This window comes from Colletotrichum orchidophilum (assembly GCF_001831195.1).
Source record: "Colletotrichum orchidophilum strain IMI 309357 chromosome Unknown Scaffold_200.1, whole genome shotgun sequence".
Lineage (NCBI taxonomy): Eukaryota > Fungi > Ascomycota > Sordariomycetes > Glomerellales > Glomerellaceae > Colletotrichum > Colletotrichum orchidophilum.
The window spans coordinates 32,690-52,307 of NW_019173156.1; the positions used below are offsets into that span (position 1 = coordinate 32,690).

Genomic DNA, 19,618 nt, shown 5'->3' on the forward strand with positions numbered 1-19,618 from the left:
CTACCATACCGGACCTCGGTATCCGGTTGGAAGCGGCCTTCCCCCCCCCAATCTCCAAACCTCAAGCTCGAACCCAACGATGCCATAGATCTAGTCCACACGAACCTCATATCAGTCCCATTTACCTACAATCACAAAATCTTGAATCGACCACCTACATTGAAAAGACATAATTCATCATCACGAATCTTGACCTTGCTACATTGACCACCAGATCACTCATCTCTGAAAGCCATCACAATGTCCAACCTCCCAGAAAGCTACAACACCCTCTCCTTCCCCCAAATAAGTCTCTCCCACCACCCAGCAACATCACCCTCCCCGACCCCCGTAATCCTCCTAACCCTCAACCGCCCATCCGCCCGCAACGCCTTCACAGACGAAATGGCCTCCTCCCTTGCAAAAGCCTACGACCTCCTCTCCACAGACCCACGCGTCAAGGTCATCGTCCTCACCGGCTCCGACCCCCAAAACAAGACCTTTTGCGCAGGAATGGACCTCCACCAGCCCGTCCGCCTCCCTTCCACCCGTGACGCCCACCGCGACACGGGCGGCCTCGTCGCCCTCGCCATGCACAACTGCTCAAAACCCATCATCGCCGCCATGAACGGCTCCGCCGTCGGCGTGGGCATCACAATGGCCCTCCCTGCCTCCATCCGCATCGTTTCAAAAGACGCAAAAATTGGCTTCGTCTTTGGTCGTAGGGGTTTCAACATGGAGGCCTGCTCGTCCTTCTACCTGCCCCGCCTCATCGGCGCGGGTCCGGCCCTCCACCTATGCACCACGGGGGCCGTGTACCCGGCCGACAGCCCGCTGCTCCGCAACTTATTCAGCGAGATTGTAGAGCCGGAGCAGGTTCTGCCGCGGGCGCTGGCTATCGCGGAAGACGTTGCCGCCAATGTGAGTACGGTGGCTGCGAGGGTGATGCGGGACATGATTTTACGGTCTCCGAGCTCGCCGGAGGAGGCTCACTTGCTAGAAAGCAAAATCTTTTTCGATCTGTTCAGCGGTCAGGATAGCAAAGAGGGAATGGACAGTTTTATGCAGAAGCGGGCACCTCGCTTCGAGGCGACTATGGAAAAAGATTCTCCGACTGCGTACCCGTGGTGGAAAGAAACAGATGTCAAAGCCAAGATTTAGTTGCTGTACACATCTGGAGATTAAATCGTAATGTGAGAAGTACTGAGTGACGTCCTGATTGCAGCACATGACCGCTGGTCTATCCTAATGTCTCACTTATCTAAATCTAAATCAATCGTATCCGCTCTCAAGGCCTATACTTCCATAAGTTCGGGTCAAAGATGATATCATACTCATTTTTCTGGAAGGTGCCAATAGCACAACTCAAGTCATGGTACCCCTCCAGTCCCGTGACCGGCAAGTCTTGCTCGGCGTCACTCTCCTCGTGCAGGTTCCAGCTGCCAACAAGTCTACCGTCTCGGGTGAAAAAGATGTCAACGCTCATGCTGCCACCCTGAGCCGTGAAGGACATGCCGACACCAAGCGTCTCACCGGGACGGAAGGGTTCTGTGAAAGTCTTACCGCCCCATCTGTCGTTGATGTACTTGTGTCCGTCATCGCCGTGAACAGCAAGGCTGCCGCGATGCCATCCAGGGAGACGGAAGTTGGGATAAGGGAGGGCGGTGAAGCCAAGGGCAAGGTCTACTTCCCTCGCTGATCCACGGACCTTGACTTCGTAGTAGACCTTGAAGGGATGACCGGTGGCGAGAGGAGAGTTGTTCTTGACCGAATACAGAGGCGGGTAGCCGATGATGGTACTGTCGGGGGCATTCCTTTGCGTTGTGACTTCCCACCTGCCCGAGACCGGCTGGACCATTGTGCCACGGAATCCTTGGGGCTGGAGAAGCCATATCCTATGCGTGCGCAAAGCCTCCAGAGCACTGGCGTCAAGGTCGATGGGCTGGACGAGAGGATACTGGGCCACCCACGCCTCGCCTGCTTCAGCCTCCTGCTCAGTAGAGTTATTCGCAGGAGAGCGGTCAAACCCACTGAAGAAGGCCGGGGGTGGTGGAAACAGGGTAGTATCGGGGACCGCCGTCTCCCAGTCGTGTTTCTTCGAGTCCGACGGCGGAGGACCCGGCGGAGGAGCAGTGTAATCATTCCGGGCCGGCGGAGGACCCGGAGGGGGAGCGTAATCACTCCGCTGGTTTGAGGGGGGAGGTCCAGGTGGTGGTGCATATCCTCCATGAGACGGGGGCGGGCCGGAGGGAGGTGCAAAGTCATAGGCGCGGCCAGGCGGCGGACCACTCGGGGCGGCGTACGACTGACTCGGGGGCGGGCCGACAGGAGGAGCATATGTCTGCACCGAACTCTGCCCCGGAGGCGGGCCAGCTGGCGGCGCGTCTTGTGGCTGCTGGTTGTTGCTGGTCATCTTGGTGTCTTGCTGTAGTGAAGAAGGCCGTTGCGCAGGACGCGGGGCTGGAGTATCATCCTTGTCGGCCTTGCTGCCGAAACACATCTTAAGGGAAAGAAAGAAGGTTTGAGGCTCTCTGGGGAGGATTTATGCAGTTCGTCTGTTGTCAGATTTTGGCCCGCTGTGTCTCGGAACAATGCGTCGGATGGCTAAATGTTGCGAGGAGGAGGGGAGCGCGCCTTGACGTCGAAATAGAGCTCGAGCTTGAACGGAGCAGTGGGTTCTGAAACACTGCGATCCAGGCGATGGGGGTGGGACAAATGTGCAAGATTTTGCAGGTATGGGAATATTTAGCGTCGCGAGTGATGTAGGTGAAAAGCAGTGATGATGCGCGTTGGGGGGTGGATGAGGCGTGATATGAAGAAGAGAAAGGTGGCTGTGTATCCGTAGCAGATGAGTCTAGGCTGACTGGCCCCAGGACAGTGATGAGAGAACCATTGTGGATGGAAGCTGTCCGCAATAAGGTAGGCAGCTGGTATCCATTTTTCTTCGGCGATTGCTGCAGGGCGCTGCAGCTTCCCCCACAGTGAGATGTACCTGTCGTCGTTTTCTTTGTAATTTGCAACCTTACCGCATGCGTAACACTGACTGAGGTGAACAAGAAACAACAGAAGAAAGGCACTTTTTGTGCAACCAACGGTTTAACCCCTCTTCCCTTGATGAACACATGTACTGAACAAAAAAGGAGACGCCAGCCACGGCGGCGGCATGAGGAGGCCGCCCACGAAGGTAGATGGCGTACCCTGATCACCGCCCGGCGTAATCGGGCGGAACTGGTGTGGAGCAGTCGGCGCAGCTAGCTTTTAAGCTCACCCGGTGGGCCGAAACTTCCATCCATCAATGTCACCGAACCATATCACCGAACCATTGTCCCCGAATCCGAGGGTTATGACGTTGCGGTTTGTTCCTCGCGGGATTTCATCGGGTTGTCTCATGCCGCCGAAAGGGTCGCAAATTTCGCAGAATAGCAGGATTGTATTAACAAGGTCTCGTTCCTGTGAACCTGATCTCGGTTGCTGACTAAACAAGTCATCAGTCGAGGGTAGGTAAGGGAGCCAGGCGCGATGAGGAAGGCACCTGGGAGGCAGCTCCACGAGATAATGTTGCTTCCTTATAACCACACCCGCTTCATTCCCACTCCAGTGACGCATCCAACGATACCTCTCAGAAACAACCATTAATACTCACAGCAAAGCTCCTTGACCAACTCTTATGACGCACGTCCATCATATATCATCCCTCCCCAGGCAGCACCCTCCATCACTTCTTCCTCCGGACTCCTCTTCTCCTCCAATATGCTCTTTTTCTAACAAATGGAGGACTATCTATGCACTTTTGTATATACTTGTACGGGAAACCGAAACCACCCCTCCAAGAACTCAAAGAGGCCGAACGAATAGTCATTATTGCTCTTGCTTTGACTGGCCGAAACTACGTGAACATGGAGTCGATTCTCAACTGCTCTCGCGCCACGGTCTATAGAATTGGTTTATGAAACACTTCGACGGTATAGATAAGAGCACATCTTTTAGTTAAAACGCTGCTCTCGGCATATGTCACTCAAGGAGAAGCCGGCTACGCACGTCGAAACAGCGCAGCCTCTCGGAAAAGAGATGAGCGATCCGGCATGGCGTCGGGGCTTCGACTCTGATGATGACCAGCAGCAGCAGCAGCAGCAGTCTCACATCCAGGACTTCTACAGCCTCCCGGACTCGTCAAACCAGGGCGTCCACGCCGACGCCGCTGTGGGATCATCGGACCTCAAAGCCTGGTAGAGCGGCCACGAAGCCAGTGTTCCCCATCTGAACAACAACCAAGGGATAATCAACTTGGAGGGTTTGGGAGGCTTGGGGTATCTAAATGATGCACGCTTCGATGAAACATGGATGTCCAACTCCGGCCTCAACTGCCTCGCACCGAACGTGAACAATACCGGCTCTCCTCTTCCTCCTTTCCCTCCTATCCCGAGTCCAAATGATAACGAAGCCAGGCAATTGCCAGATCCCGGCGACAAATCCGGCAAACCGGAGTCCAGCAGATCTGCGCGGCGGCAGCAGCCCGCCCCGACGGCATTCGATTCCAGTAAACACGGACTCGACTTGCTCAACTCTCCTTTCGAGCCCTCCGCCGACTTCGCCTACTCCGTCGCCCCGCTCGAGAACATCGACCCGGCATTGCCGCTAGACTCATCACCAAGCGGGAACCATAGTGAACCATCACTACCGTCGCCGCTGCCCTTGTCAGCCCCTTTCTATCAGAGCGCTCTAACCCAAGAACCCTCCGGCCCCCTCCTCACCGGATCCGACCTTGGCCAGATCGCCCCTCCAGCCAACCCAAACGAAGGCAGCCAGGGGCCAATCTTTCACCGTCTAGAGTTCGTTTGCACATGGAATGAAGGAGACCTCAACCGCACGCTAGACGCCCTCGCCCCGACGCCGAACACCACCCCGCAGGACATTCACGACTGGATCGCCCTCCACTGCAGGAACGCCGGAGCCCTGTGGTCGCAATGCGACGAGGTAGTTGCGAGGTGCCGTTAGGACTACGGGCAGCTCCAATACCACTTAAGCGCAACTTCGTTGGACTTCCTCGAAATTCTCCAAAGGAGTGGCGGGATTGAATATCGTGCCGCGGTGTTCATTATATTCAAGATGAGAAATCGTCTAGAGGTACGAGCACATTTAACCGCCTTTCCAAGCAGTGTTTGAAGGAAAGTGCTGATCACTCGCTCAGACCAGAGGAGAAATACAAGCCTCAATCGGTGATGGCTATACTCCGGCGAGGGCGAGTTCCGAAACTCTGCAGGAAGAGCAAAGTGAATAGATACAATGAGACACTATCAGCGATAGTTATACAGCAGCGAAACGAAAACGCCCCTTGGGTTTAGGTATCGGTGAGGTGGCCATGGCAGCAGAGGTCACATTGTAAAAATTTACAGGGTTAATGTAGGATAAATGTGTATTCGGCACTCAGTGGCTGCTCTCGCTTTGAAACGGTGAAACAGGCCTAATGCTAATGTGCCGTCCAACTAAAAAGTCTGAAATTGTGACAAACTTGCAAGAAAGTTAGAACCCCAAGCCTAAAACGTCCCCTTGTAAAAGAGCCGCGCAGCATACGAAATATGCCACAACAGCGAAATAGAAAGAAATATTTCATGAAGCGTCGTAAGCTGCTCTTCACCAACAGCCTCTCCTCCCCATCAGACCAACCCTTCAATAGAAGCGGTGTTCTGTCATCTCACTACCACCATAAACCACCAAGCTTAGGCGCCAAAGGAGCTCGCCTCGTCCGAGTTGGGGTAGAAGAAGGCAACCACGGCGATGATGATGTACGTCGCACACAACAAAGCACCCTCGAGATAATTACTCCGTCCGTCGAGTACCAGAAAGTTGACGATGAAAGCCGAGACGAATAGGCAGACCGTCTCGAACAGGGTGAAGTACAACGACATGTCGCGGTCCAAAGCCCAGCCGATGATGACGACAATAGGCGTAATGAAGAGGGCAATCTGGATAGAGCTACCGACAGCGACACCAATGGCCAAGTCCATCTTGTTCTTCATCGCGACCGTAACGGCAGTGACGTGCTCTGCCGCATTACCAACAATGGGAAGGATGATGAGACCGATAAAGATCTCGCCAAGCGGGCTGGTCTTGACAACCTCGTTAATGGAGTCGACAAGAAACTCGGCACAGACGGCGACAAGGGCGGTGGAGAAGAGCAGGAGAAAGATGGCTGCAGTGCGAGACAGATGGTCCTTGTCGACGATCTCCTCCTTGGCGCTGAGACCACTGGTGACAGTCGCAACACCAGGGATCTGAGCAGGAAACACCCCTCCTGGGGTGCGGACATTTCCGTACTGGTTCAGACGGTCGGGCAAAGAGTTTGTACGGCGGATACCAAATCGGACTCGGGGAACAGGGCCGGCAGGGGGTGCGGGACCCGTGGACGGCGGCTCGTCTGGCGTGGTGAAGACAGCAGGAGCAAGATTCTTAATAGATAGCCCGCGAATGCCAGATGCCGGACGGGTTTTGGCAGTTTGAGCAGCATCAGTTGGCTCCGAGGGCCTAGCGGCTGGGCTTGCAAAGTCCAGACGGCGGGGTTCACCACTATGGAGAGTGTTGTTGGTCAAAGGTTCATGGCCCTCGGCATCGGCGACGTTGTTCCGGGAACTCTTCTTCGACCTCTTTAGGTACTTGTGATGATGTCTGCGATGCTTTCGGTGCTTGCGGGACTTGTCTTCTTCAATAACCTCGTCGCTACCGGCGGAATTGAAGCTAGGGATAGCTGGGCGGCTGGAAGATTCTTCAGAACCGTGGGCAGTACCGACAGAGGAAGTACGAGTCCGGGGAAGACCGTCAGTGTTGACAGAAACCACACTAGACTTGCGCCTTCTACCGGCGCGCATAACCTTTCTCATCGTCTTGCGAACAGTGCCTCCAGAGCTGTTAGAGCCATCCGAATCGGAGTCGGAGTCGGAGCTGTTTTCAGAACTGGAGGAATCGAAGAAACCAATAGCCGGACCAGGGGCGGACTCTGCATCCACAATGTGCTGTGGGGTAGACTCATACATGTATGCATGCGACTTTAGCTGGAAGAGGAGGTACAAGATGTATACCAACAGAAGGACCTAGAAATAGTCAGTATTCATCGCTGACATGTTTAGAGACAGAATACTCACCACACTGGTACCACGGCTGATTTTGAGGGTCTGGTCTTCAGCCTTGAAAGTGTTCTGGAAAGAAGCATGGAAGGCCGTCTGGAGTAGCATTAGTTTCCGGGGTGCATCCGTGCAGGTTTGCGCTACTCACGGGAAGCACCAAGCTGATGACACTCAAACTAAGCAGACAAGCACTCATCTGTGTGACGGTGCTGTTATAGATCTGAAATCTGGATCAGTACGGCATACAACTCCTGGTGCAGAGCCATCTGAACTCACCTGCTCCCGGAAGCGCAGGCCACCGAGGAAGAAGCACATGCCCAGAATGAGCAACAGGTTGGCCAGGATTGAGCCCAGGAGGGACGCCTGGACGATGCGAATTTCATTCTGATTCTAATCAGCTAATGGTTCCACTGGAGTCAGACATTGACTTTTCTCACCTTGACAAGCGCGATGCTGAAGAGTCACAGAAGATGGACATGTCAGCAAAACTGCAATCATATCATACTATCAAAACGGCAACCAGGGCATGGGATGCGAAGCGAGATTGGGAGAAAAGACTGCATGATTAAGGACTTGATTGATGTGATGGTGTCTTTTTGCGTAGACTTCTCGTCTCTTTCTCGTCTTGATCACCCGCAGAGGGGTAAAAACATACATGCTAAAGTGGAGAAATAAGCATTAGCCAAGGCTGTGCCAAGATACTCAGAGGGTTGCATGGTTCGAGATATTCAGGGCCAAGATCTAGTGAGCGGCTTGGCCAAGACAGGCGCCAAGCCATGCCGCAACACGTCGGGTCATGTGAATACCCACCGCAAACCTCTCCAGAACCATCTTTGTAAGATGGTTTGGATGGAGGAATGGCAGCAGAGGTGGATATGACTTACAAAATAATCAACTCGACGGCATTGCCGAAAGTCACGTTCAGGAGGGCGCCAATGGTGTCACCGAGCTTGCTGGCGACGGACTCGGTGGCGTGGCTGAGCAGGCCAGCGAGTGGGATGATGGCGATGGCATTCATTGCGAAAACGATGCCGGGGCTCACGCCGAGGGCTTTTGTGATAATGCCGACGGGCACGAAGACGAGGAGCACGTTGACCCAGCTGTGGAACAGGATCATCTTACACGTGACGTAGAAGCGGGTGAATACGCCAGGTTTCTGCTTCTGCTCGGGGGTTTTGTTCTTCTTCATGACACCGTCGTCGTCTACGACAGCCCCCTGCCGCGAAGTCTTCGAAGATATGGCAACATCCTCGAGGTCACGGGGACTTGTTTTGTCATTGATGTCATCCGGGTATGTGAGGGTGAAGCTGTTGCTGGCAGCGGAGCTGGGGATGTGAGAAGAGAAGCCATTGGCGGCGCCATAGCTGCTGTTGGTGGTGGACGCCGTCGTGTCGAGCGTGTTATTGCGCTGAGCTGCGGGTAGAGAGGACTTGCTTGACAAGTCGATTGAGTTGGCGACTATATTTGCCGGATTGCCGTCGGATCGGTTGGAGGAGCTGCGAGGGACGCCATGCGCTAATGCTGCTGCGCCAGAGCGTATGGGGTCTATATTGGGGGGATCAGAGGAGGCTTTCTTCATCGAAATAGTTGACCGGACACTCGTGTCTCGGCTGGAGTGCAGTTTTCTTTGGGGAAAGAAAAAAGAGATGTTTGTAAATTGGCGATGACACAACACAAGGAAGTTTGTGAGAGACGCAAAAGTAGTGAAGACAAGCTTCGGGAGGAGAACAAGTACGGAGAAGGAGAGAAGGGGGCTAGAAGAGAATGTGGTCGGACGGCGACAGATGAGGGATGCTTTAAAGGTCGAATCGACTAAAGGGAGATATGGGGGGATAAGGTAGAGGCAACGTCCCAGGCGGCCAGGCCACAGACAGTCAGACACGGACCGGGAAGAGACGTACCCTTACTTCACCTTGCGACTGGCATACACCTTCCCGCGGCGAGCAAGCAGGTACCTCCGAGACGTTGGGACGGCGGGAACGGGGAAGTCTACCGCTGCAAGGACGGACGCTCAGGTCTGGTCACTGGTAAGGTGGAGGTACGTACACACCGTCTGTCTCCCTCTGTCCCCTCTGTCTCTCTGATACGCAAAACAAGCAGGGCCCGGCGGGAAACCAGCTCGCAGGGGCCCCCTGTCACCGCGCCTGGCTCGCCCGGGGCCAATCGCCTTGGTCGAAATTGTCTTGGTGGATGAACCGTGGATGAGCCAGATCCAGTAATCAAGAGGCCGGTGGTCATGTGCCCCAGGCTGTTGTGGTGCGCCCACAATTTCTCCAGGGTCACCACCGTCACTAAGCCTCAGCTTTTGCTCATCGCCTCTTTGTTTATCTCCAACTTGGTCTCCCACCTCTCTTCTCATTGACTGCTATTTGCCTCGTCGGCCTGGTTCTGAGAACTGGACCTTTTGATCTGCAATCAACACTGCGGCACACCTTCGGAGTCATTGATTGAGCAAGCACAAGCATAGCACAAGCACAAGCATAAGCACAACAGGCATCTTGTTCGTTGCAGGTCCAAATAGACAATCGGGCTCATCCACATCAGACTTCTGGGCCCGGGGTTGCACCAATCAACCAAGCTTTTGCCATGGAACGATTACGTGCCTCGTCTCCCTTGGCCCTCTTGGCTACACTGCAAATACGACGCCATTTCTGTACCGAATACGGAGTACGGGGTCTGGAATTCTGGGTTTCTGGATCCAGATGCATGCGCATGCTGTCACTACTCTTCCCCCAATCCCATTCCATCATCATCATCATCATCATCATCAGCATCATCGTCTGCCTGTTCAGGTCCAACACAGCAACAATGATATCACAGCTCATCAACTCGCCGCAGGGAATGGAGGCCTCTGCCCTATCGGACCTCGCCATTTTGCCTCCCCCCAAGCCCCGTCCCGTCCCTCCCTCGGTCAATCGGTGAGTCGGTCTCTAATTGTAGACTCCCGCCCTCAACAAAGGACAATGACCACCGCCCATCCTCCGCCTCATCAGCAAACCCCGAACCTATTGGCCCCGACGAGTCACAGTGGATACAGACTAATAAGCATTAACCTTCACGCAGGGAGGGGTGGGCAGGGGATTCAACGTGACGGAAAGTGAAATGGGTTTCCTCTTGCAATCTTCCTCCCCCTCGCCTAGCAGACTCTCCCAGACTGCACCCCCCTCTTCCTCCGCTCCGCCCGGACAGGCCAGCTGAGCCTCACAGAATGACAAGAGGTGCACTCGCAGCTATTCGCGTCCAATTTCGCAGTCTTCTCGCCGCCTCCCATGCCACGCCCTCGTCCTAGCCCCCTTCCACCACCACATGCAGGCGAGGTCCACAGAGATGGACAAGAGCTTTCCGTAGTCTAGCTCAACCGCGACTACCTGCAGTAGCAGTTTCTGATGAATTAACCTACGCCACATTGACACACACCATCCAAAGAACTAGAAACTAGCATCGTTCGAGAGCCGAAGGTCGACGGCCGAAATGGGGCATTCAACCGGACGGAAGACCAAGCAAACAACGTCTCGCTCGAGCCTCATCCACACTCCTTCTTCACACACTTCTCTCTTCGATGTCCTCTGTGCTTTTTCTTCAGAGAGCGAGCCAGGACGGACCTTTTGGACTCTCGCTCTTGGTCTTTGCTCTCTGAAATTCTCCACTCAATTGGCAACGTGCGCCAAGTATCGCCAAGCATCGCCAAGGAGACCGACTCGAGATGATGGATTCCGTGGTAGAGACAGTCTCGAAACAAGAACCCGATTCCGGACCCCATCTTTTTGCTTTTCAGATTATGCAGTCGCGCATTTTACGTTTCTCGCTCTCGCCGTCGTCGATAAAAGTGTAAGAAGCCTCATCAAAGGGAAGCACGAGGAATCCGGGCCGGTAGTCGACCCCGCGTGTCACTATCGAAAAGTCACACACCGTTCGGGAATTCCACAGTGGCACAATTCAAGCGGTGGATAATCCATACGGATAGCTCTTGATAGTCCATAACTCTGTCGGCCTTCCTGCCTTATCAATCAGTCGGGGATTACCCTCGCATCTCAGTGGCTGGCACCTCTCTCGACGACACACGTGGTCCTGGTATCTCCACGCGAGACGGTCCCCCGCTCCAATGTAGCAGATTCGCAGAGTAACATTCCGCCCGGCTACACGCTTCTCTTGCAAAGTCGAGAACCGAGCATCTCCTCGTAGTTCGTACACTCGACCATATCGCGTGCGAGATGCTTGGATGCGCCCCAGTGGACCCTGTCGGAAGACCCAAGCAAGGGATACGTAGAATACCGTTGCAACTTGCAAGAGTCATGAGTCCAAGACCACTCCATCAAAGTGCCCCAACCGTCGAGTGCCGGTGCAAAGCTGGCGGCGTTCGGGGCTCGAGTGCACGGGGAACCGCTTCCAAACTTGAACCCAAAGCTTTCTTCTCCCTCGGCCGATTTGACGAATATTCTGTTTGTTCCCAACTGCCTTACTTTTTTTTTTTTTTTTTTTTTTTTTTTTTTTTCCAATTGTTTCCCGCCCTCCTTTTTTTCCTTCCATTCCCCCCCCCCCCCTCCCCCCTTCCCTTCCTTTCCATCCTCCCTTTCTCTCCCCCTCTAATCATCCCCCGCCCCCCCTTTTTTTTTTTTTTTTTTTTTTTTTTGCATTCCAAGAGGTTCCCGGCACTCCTCGTTTCCGTCCAATGCGCCTCCCCCCCATCCCCGTTCCCTTGCCTTGCCTTGCCTTGCCTTGCCTTCCCTCGTCCAACCTAATTCTCACCCTCCCTCCTGGCTAGACCGTTTCTCTTCCCGTTTGTCACAACCTAATTTCGACAACTGGAAACAACACGATACTTTGAATCCTCCTTATTTCTTTGCTTTACTGTTTCCAAAAAAAAAATAAAAAGAGGGCTCAAAGCATACCTCGTGCACTTTAACCGTGCATTTTCACCCCGTTCGAATTCCAAAAGAAAAAATAAAAAAAATCCCCATGATAAGCCCCCCTTCGCAATGAATGGCGAACGGGCGCTAAGACGCGTCATCCAAAACACCAACGCTCATCTAGGCAGTCATACTCTCCCATCCTATCCATTTTCCATTTTTGTGATCGTTGCGCCGAACAGGGGTTCAAACGCATTCAAGCTTCGCTGACCCAATGCCGCCGCGCCCAATCCACATTTTGCCTTACTTACCTGCCCTGCCTGGTAGTACATCAGATACCAAAGGTAGGTAGGTAGTGGTATTCTCGATACTGGACTACCTAGGTAGTTGGTTCAAAAGTTCCCACCCACTGTCGATTCGTTCGAGGCGTGCGTGTTTCCCTTTCGTTAAGCCAATAGGAAACCCCCAGATATATACCAAGCCGGCCGACACGTGCCGAGAGTGACGTCAAATCTCTTGGGTGCTCTGGGCGGGTGGTGGCTGCTCTCTAGTTGTAGGTAGCTCCGCAGTGCGGGCTGCGCCACCAACAGCCACACTTGTCTAGGTGACGCCGTGATGGGAGCGTGGGGAGGGTCCCCACGTCCCATTGAATCACAAAGTGGGTCGGTTGCGAGCGTTGAGAGGGTAGCTGTCGCGGACGTGTGAAAGGACAATGGTAGAAACCAGAAACCCAGCAAAGCAAGGAAATTCATCCGGGCTTTTCGAGACTCCTACCATCCACTTGACCTTTGGCCACCGCCAAGACAGATCTTGTGGACCATCCCGTCATCAGCGCAGCAGATCCGATGGAGAAAGAGAGGTTCTCGGATGGCGCTCTTGGCTCTTCTTGGCTCTGCTTCCCTTCTTCCTCACCTCACTCTCCTTATCCTTATCCTCATCTAGGTAGATGATTGTCGTAAGTGTGCTTTACTCGATTTATTGGCTGCGCTTCTCACATAGATTCGTCCGTCACCTTACGTATCATTTAATGTAGCTCAGTATGCTTCCATACTAAGACGTTACATATCCGTACCAGCCAGTCGGGCTGGCCACTATTCAACCTCACTACACAATACGCTAAGAACTCAAACGTCGGTTCCTGTCTCACTCTCGCTCACACACTCTCTCTCTCTCTACTTCTGTATTCCCATACGCCTTTGCCGCCGCCAGCGGTTTTGATTGTACTGCCGCCGGGATGCCATCAAATTAGAAGAGAAATGACAAGTTGAACCAACCAGAATAAAAAGGCCCATGTCCGAGAGGGGTTAGGGGGGGGACCATCGATCCATCTGTATCTGAATAACCCATCCCATAAACCGCCGTCAATCGACACAACAAACCCCACCAAGCTTCCCTGATTACGCGCAGAGGGGTTTAGGAAAAGGACTCCTCTCAACAATCTATACCGGTTCGCCAACGATGCAGCAGGCCATCAAGACAACCCATCAACTTCCACAAACGATGCCGAGCGACCAACGTGTCCTGCTGGCTTGGTATTCACACATTAAAACCTCAAAAATCCCAAAGACGACCTACACATCGTTCCATAGACACAGTCTTCATCGCTCAACTCGGCGTGTCGGAGACAGACTCATCTGCGATGATCGGGGCCCGCACAAAGGCAGCGATCCTGAACCGACGGACGGCGAGCAGTCGAGAGCTTCGAAGGTGTTCTACCTCTCGTCGCCACCTCTCGCCTTGCCGCGCCTCCGGAAGAAGTCCATAACTCTCTTGGCGGCTCCGCTACTGCCCTGGTGACCACCGTACTCGGCGCTCTCGAATCTCTTATTCTTCTGCAGCACGCCAGACCGGCCATTTCCACGGGATGAGCCAAATTGTTGTCCATCGTAGCCATCAGACTCAGAGTATCCACCCGCGTTGTACGGGGCACCAGTATGCCTCCGGTTTTGTGCATTTTCGAATGAAGACTCCGATCCTGTGTTCAAGCCAGTGCCCTGTTGCATGTAGGCCGGTACTGCACTGGGTTGCCCAATCGGACCCACTTGCTGCTGCTGCTGCTGGTAGCCTTGTTGCTGATCTTGCCAATCTTGATGTTGCAGTTGGGGGGCAGAGCTAGAACCTGGAGGCTGTCTGTAGCTCTGATCATAGCCGCCGTCGTAGCCTCGAGATTGACCCCGAGAGTCCACGTATCTTCCATGCTCATCGACTTCAGGGGGATCTTGGATGGGGAGGTCAGGTTGAGACTGGGGCTCAGACGGCGGACGATCGTAGTCTCTGCCGATGCCAATAGCTTTCAGCGAGAATGACTGCGGAATCAACGAAAACCGCCTGTTCTGCTTTTCGTGGGAGGTTTGGGAGCCTGCGATGCTACCGCTACGCTTCTTTCCGAGACCCAATGAGAAGGATCGCCTAGAGGCCCTCGAATCTATGGAAGGCCGGGGCTGACCTTCAGCAGGCATGTTGTTAGGCATACTGACTGGAGGATACTTCCGGCTCTTGTCCGCGATCTGTGATTCGGGCCTTTTGCTACGGTTCTTACCCCCAAAAATCGACCCGTTCCGACCCAGTAGGGAGCCGATGGTGTTGGAACGCTTGTGTCCATGTCCCCTGCCATCACTTGACTGAGGAGGGGTCTGGCTCTGGACGCTCTGTTGGTCTGGGGCGAATCCGGCGACCTTGGCAAACTTTGGTGGCACGCTGACGCTGGGTCGTCCCATAGCCTGGGAATCCTGGTTGCTAGGTTGTTGAATCCTTCCATGAGCATTAGTACCTGCGACGGTCGGGGGAATTGGTTGGCCGTACGATCCACGAGCTCCAGCTCCCAATCCCATTGAGCCTGATGCCATTGAGCCTCCTGTTTGAGGTCTTCCGGTGGCCTGTGCACCTGATCCTGATGACGCGAACGCGTTGTCGGAGGTCGCCCGGTGATCACGAGTCGGTCTTGAGGGTGCAGCCGCAGTGCTGCGGTTGGCACTTGGAGGGCGCGTGCCTTGTCGACTCGCTCTGTACGAATCCCTCGAGACAGGGGGATCCCTAGGGAGGGGTTTCTCCTGGAAGTTTACGCTCTCCGCAACCTCCACGGGGCCTTGGCTGCTCGAACGCGCTCTCGACCTACTTCCTGCTGCAGCAGCAGCCTCTCCTCTTTGCGTCTGTGTCGTCGGAGCCACATACTCGACCTGCACCGTGCGACGCTTGTTATCTTTATGCGCCTTAGCAATAGCTGCTGCCTCGGCGTCGGCGTCGATCTTGGCGTGTTTGCTGGCGAGACCTCCAACCGAAGTCGGGGTGTTGGCTTTCGTCTTGGAGGACTCGCGAACCGAGGCGCTTCGTCCGATGCCAGATGCTTCTGCAAAGTCGTCGTCTTCGGAAGGTACCGTTGTGTTCTGGATCTGGTTGGGCGTTGTGGTGCTACTAGTAATGAACTCCACGACATGAGCGTACTCGCTCAACCAGCTATGCCGAGCCACCTCGAACAAGTCTGCTCGTTTTCGGGGATTGGGGACAAGGATTCGCCGGAGAAGATCGCGAGCGTGGGGGGTGACGTATTCGGGGAAAGTTAGGGGCGTGTTGACGATGTATTTGTACAGTAGGTTGATGTTGTCGCCTTCGGGATTCGCTGGATCGTCATCGAAGGGGAGGTAACCAGCCAACATGGCGTACTAGGCTTTTGTCAGCTTCTTGAATAAACCGCTGGGAATATCACCACTTACCAAGATCACGCCGCAGCTCCATACATCAACCTTGCGGCCAGTGTATAGAGAGTCGCTCACAACAAGCTCCGGTGCAGCGTAGCAGGGACTGCCGCAACTTGTCTGCATCAAATCACCTTTCCTTGTGCCATTGGTCTTGACTCTATCCAGTCCCAACTTCTTGACAAAATCCCGGTCGCCGAGATTGAGTTCCTCCTCCTCTGAAAGCTCTTCCTCGGCATCGAAGGTGTTGGCGAAGCCGAAATCGGTGATGATGATGTTGCGGTTCCGGTCCAAAAGCAGGTTCTCCAACTTGAGATCTCTGTGAACAATGCCTTTTTTGTGCAAGTAACCGACGCCGGAGACTAGCTGGGCGAACAGCCTTCGCGCGGCGTTGTCCTTGAGATAGCGGTGGTTCAAGATGTAGTCGAACAGCTCACCACCAGAGGCATATTCAAGAATGATTCCGATGTGCCTCTCGGTTTCGACCATCTCGTGTAGGCGGACAATATTGGGGTGGGAGATGCCACGAAGAATAGCAATCTCGCGATAGATCTTGGCCAGTCTGGAGGGGTTGTTGCCGACGCTGTCCCGCTTGATCAACTTGATAGCGACCTGGTAATGAATTGTGAGCAAGGAAGTCGAGGTGTTTTGGCGGGGTCAGCAACTTACTTGTACATTGTTATCGTTTTTCCAGCCGAGCTTTACTTTCCCGAATTCGCCCTCACCGATGGTATTTCCGAGAACGTAGTCGCCGAATCTGACGGTCTTCTCGCGCTTCCCGGAATGATCATGTCGGCTTCTGCCTCCCCGTCTGCCGTCATCATGCTCGGACATACCGACAATTGGGGGAGGTGCGGCGTCATCATGTGATGATCCTATACGGGTAGACTGAGCTTCTGCTAGCCGCTCCTTCTCGCGGGCGATGTCTACTTCGGGTTGAGAAACAACCATTCTATTGAGAACCTCGCTTGCTTCGCGTGAGGGCTGCTTGGGTGACGCAGTGGTCTGGGGAGGTGCATGTGATCGCACGGGGATCGCCGTCGGCTGGCTTCCAGGACGGTTGCCGCTCGATCGATGGGGGGAGTCGGGTGACATTTGCTGATGCGACCTTCTGCTACGTGAAGCAGTACCGTCGTCGGAGTAGGTGTAGTCGACGTTACCATTCGTTCCATCTGCTTGACCGCGTCGCGGAGACGATGCCGCCTTTTCGGCAGCGTGATCGCGTCTTTTCGTGGTAGTCGTAGTGGTAGTAGCGCCTGAGTGATTCGTCGAAGACGTTCGAGGAGGGGCGACGGGGGGCATGTTTCTGCGTTGTTCGGAAGATGAGGATTGGTAGTCTGGGGAAGAAGGCGCGACGGCGACGGGGCTGGCGGGGACAACTCGGGACGTCATGGGCGAGGTCGGGTCCGTAGTGTTTAGAAACGCGCCGTTTCCGCTCGGTCGACTCGGAGGGCGTTGTGACGATGCAGGAGAGGCAAAGTTGTTTTGCAGATTGGCATCGTACGCCTCGCGGGTCGGGAAAGAGCAGTTCGACGTGTACTGACGGCTGCTTTGTGAGGCTGCGACCAAAGGCGGTGATGCTAAAGCTGTGGTTTGATGGGCAGGCTGCAAAGCGGCCGAGGACATGCTTTTGCGACAGTGGAAACACAAGCGCGCAAGAAAATAGAGTTCGACTGGGCGGCCGTCCAAGTCCGGCGTGTTTTGGTTTCGCGGTTGTCGCTAACCTAGAGGTCGGCCTGCGATGTTGGTGCGTTTTGGAAGGGGTCAAGGGAGGCTGGTATGTTGGCGGAGAATTGAGAAGCGAGAAAGAGGCCCGTAAGCGAATGCTGTTCAGCAAGGTAGAGTTGCTCGCTGGGCACCAGGTTTCAGGACGCTGGAATTATTGAGCTGCAGGAATTAATTCGGCCTGAATTGGTATGGGACGGGAGAGCCCGATTGGGGGTATTATGGTCCTTGGGTAGGTCGTGTTGTGCGTGTCTGCTGTACCAATGAAGCGGGCTAGTCTATCTCATGGTGCGGGTGAAAGGGGTCAATCGTTTTTCCCCCTTGGTCGAGGGCTGCGAGTTGTTGTTTATTGTAGCTTGACCCAGACAAAATGTGTCGGCAATGATCGTCTTGGGGGTAAGGTTGAGTCAATGCAGCAACAACACTGGGAACAGTGACGCGACAAAGGGGTAGTGGTGCACGTACACTCCCTGCTGTGAATGGCTGTGCGATGGATTGATACCTATGGCTTTGCACTTATACCCTCTTTTCTTTCTGTCGTGTCCTTTGACACCGTCTGAGACCAGACGGGGGCTGTAGACAGGAGGGAAAATGGGCGGTAGAGAAAGAGTCCAAGTCGAGTCGGTGAGGTGACCCCAGTCGAGGATGAAGAGGCAGGCTGGAGTATGGCGGTATGGAGACCGGTATGTTGTTGTAGGAGCTTACTCCTTTTGGCGAACCACTCGGGCTTGTCTGGCCTGGATTCGAACCACCAGAGCAGCTCTTGCAAGCGGGACGAAAGGGACGAAAGGAACGGTGATGAGCGTTGGGAGCCGAGTCTAATTGGAGGCTTTTTGTCGACGGATGAAGTTGTCGATGGCGCGCTTCTCTGTCTCGGCGGGCTCGAGACTAGCGGCAGACTTGCGGCGCGAGTTGGATCGCCGACCAGAAAAACAGCACCAGACAATGACAATGGAGACGAAACGGGGTCGTTGGTGCAGTGAAGTCAGGTACAAGCGGGATGAGGTAATGCGCGGTGAGGGCCCAGGTTGGAGCGAGAGGCGGTGGGAGGAGATGTGGAGGGCGATTGAGGGCGACCAGACCAGAATGAGAGAAGAGATAGGCGGGATCGGGAATGGGCCTCTTCTTGGGTTTGAGCGAGGGAGAGTTAGGAAGAACCAACGGTCAGACGCTCTGATGCTCGTCAGAGTAAAATTGAAGAGATGAGACTTGGGACGAGCTGGTCCAAGGTTGGAGGGCGCCCGATACTATTTGGAACAGCGCAATGCAGGTGCGCAACGAGAGGAACAACCCAGGTCGCGCGGAAGTCAGTCTCGAAAAAAGAGAGGAGAGAGACTCGAGAGATTGGGTGAGCGGGCGGCGGGCGCGAGAGACGCAGAGACGCAGAGAGAGAGAGAAAGCGCGCGATTGAGAGATTGCTGGTCGAATCCAAGGTAGGTCCCCGGGAGTATCGTGTACTTGCAGGGGTCAGGTGCAATGCAAGTACCGCCCAAAGAAAGTGAAGGCGGAGATGTGCGTGGGCCCCAGGGGGGAAAAGCGGGGAAAAGGGAGCAGCTGCGGTACATGCACCTAGGGACGGAATGCAGGTACCAGATACTCGCTAATATCCGCTAACGCTGCCACTACTGCCACTGCGACATGCAACTGCAACTGATTGCTTCGTGCTGCGTGCTTCGTCCTCGGTGCTTTGAGCGAGGTTGCTGCCAAGTCTCTGACACTGCAAGACTACAAGAGGAAGAAAAAGTGCAGGAGCCAGAGTCGATCGTCAGGGCGTGCTGCGTGCTGCGTGCGAGGTCGCTGAGGGGGAGAGAGAGAGACGGGAGAGAGAGGGAGTCGCCTTTGCCGGCAGGTCATGAGGTTGAGGCAAGGCGAGGTAGACTTTTGTCGAGCTGAGCTGAGCCGAGCCAAGAGAAGAAAGCAGCACGGGAGAAGACGGGGTTGTTGCCCTGTGCCAGCTCTGCGTTTTTCCTGTTCCGCCTCAACTGAGAAGTTGACCGTGACCGCTAAGACTGGGCCGTAATCGTGGGAAGAAGGGCGAGGAGATGCCGTCTCGTTAAATTATCTCACTTGCGGCTGTCCAAGCACCACCAATTTTCCAGAGGCCGGCGCGGACAGTGGCCAGTGGGTAATTTGTCGTTTCTTTTCTCCCTTGGAGAGGGGGGAGGGACCCTTTCCGATCCAGCTTGGTCGAATCCTTGGTTCCGTGAACTTTTCTCGGCCTGTGTTGCTGGCCCGAGGGTCTTCGTCTCCAATAATC

General features: G+C 54.6%; 7 protein-coding genes across 7 annotated transcripts; 4 read left to right on the forward strand and 3 right to left on the reverse strand.

Moving 5' to 3' along the window:
• Positions 1–240: 240 nt before the first annotated feature.
• CORC01_13573 (enoyl-CoA hydratase/isomerase) lies at positions 241–1,140 on the forward strand (the record flags this gene model as incomplete). Its single annotated transcript, XM_022625189.1, has 1 exon — positions 241–1,140. One exon carries the CDS (start codon positions 241–243, stop codon positions 1,138–1,140), a length of 900 nt encoding a protein of 299 aa, XP_022468299.1.
• Positions 1,141–1,267: 127 nt separating this feature from the next.
• Positions 1,268–2,479, reverse strand: CORC01_13574 (SPRY domain-containing protein; the record flags this gene model as incomplete). Its single annotated transcript, XM_022625190.1, has 1 exon — positions 1,268–2,479. The coding sequence occupies one exon, from the start codon at positions 2,477–2,479 to the stop codon at positions 1,268–1,270; it is 1,212 nt and encodes a 403-aa protein (XP_022468300.1).
• A 1,605-nt stretch (positions 2,480–4,084) lies between these two features.
• On the forward strand, positions 4,085–4,618 carry CORC01_13575 (uncharacterized protein; the record flags this gene model as incomplete). Its single annotated transcript, XM_022625191.1, has 2 exons — positions 4,085–4,205; positions 4,473–4,618. 2 exons carry the CDS (start codon positions 4,085–4,087, stop codon positions 4,616–4,618), a joined length of 267 nt encoding a protein of 88 aa, XP_022468301.1.
• A 1,078-nt stretch (positions 4,619–5,696) lies between these two features.
• CORC01_13576 (calcium/proton exchanger) lies at positions 5,697–8,676 on the reverse strand (the record flags this gene model as incomplete). Its single annotated transcript, XM_022625192.1, has 6 exons — positions 5,697–7,064; positions 7,116–7,193; positions 7,246–7,317; positions 7,374–7,481; positions 7,535–7,550; positions 7,982–8,676. The coding sequence occupies 6 exons, from the start codon at positions 8,674–8,676 to the stop codon at positions 5,697–5,699; spliced, it is 2,337 nt and encodes a 778-aa protein (XP_022468302.1).
• A 1,127-nt stretch (positions 8,677–9,803) lies between these two features.
• CORC01_13577 (uncharacterized protein) lies at positions 9,804–10,386 on the forward strand (the record flags this gene model as incomplete). The annotated part of the gene is made up of 2 exons (XM_022625193.1): positions 9,804–10,015; positions 10,350–10,386. 2 exons carry the CDS (start codon positions 9,804–9,806, stop codon positions 10,384–10,386), a joined length of 249 nt encoding a protein of 82 aa, XP_022468303.1.
• Positions 10,387–10,568: 182 nt separating this feature from the next.
• On the forward strand, positions 10,569–11,048 carry CORC01_13578 (uncharacterized protein; the record flags this gene model as incomplete). The annotated part of the gene is made up of 1 exon (XM_022625194.1): positions 10,569–11,048. The coding sequence occupies one exon, from the start codon at positions 10,569–10,571 to the stop codon at positions 11,046–11,048; it is 480 nt and encodes a 159-aa protein (XP_022468304.1).
• A 2,608-nt stretch (positions 11,049–13,656) lies between these two features.
• Positions 13,657–17,262, reverse strand: CORC01_13579 (uncharacterized protein; the record flags this gene model as incomplete). Its single annotated transcript, XM_022625195.1, has 3 exons — positions 13,657–15,603; positions 15,655–16,248; positions 16,306–17,262. 3 exons carry the CDS (start codon positions 17,260–17,262, stop codon positions 13,657–13,659), a joined length of 3,498 nt encoding a protein of 1,165 aa, XP_022468305.1.
• Positions 17,263–19,618: the final 2,356 nt, after the last annotated feature.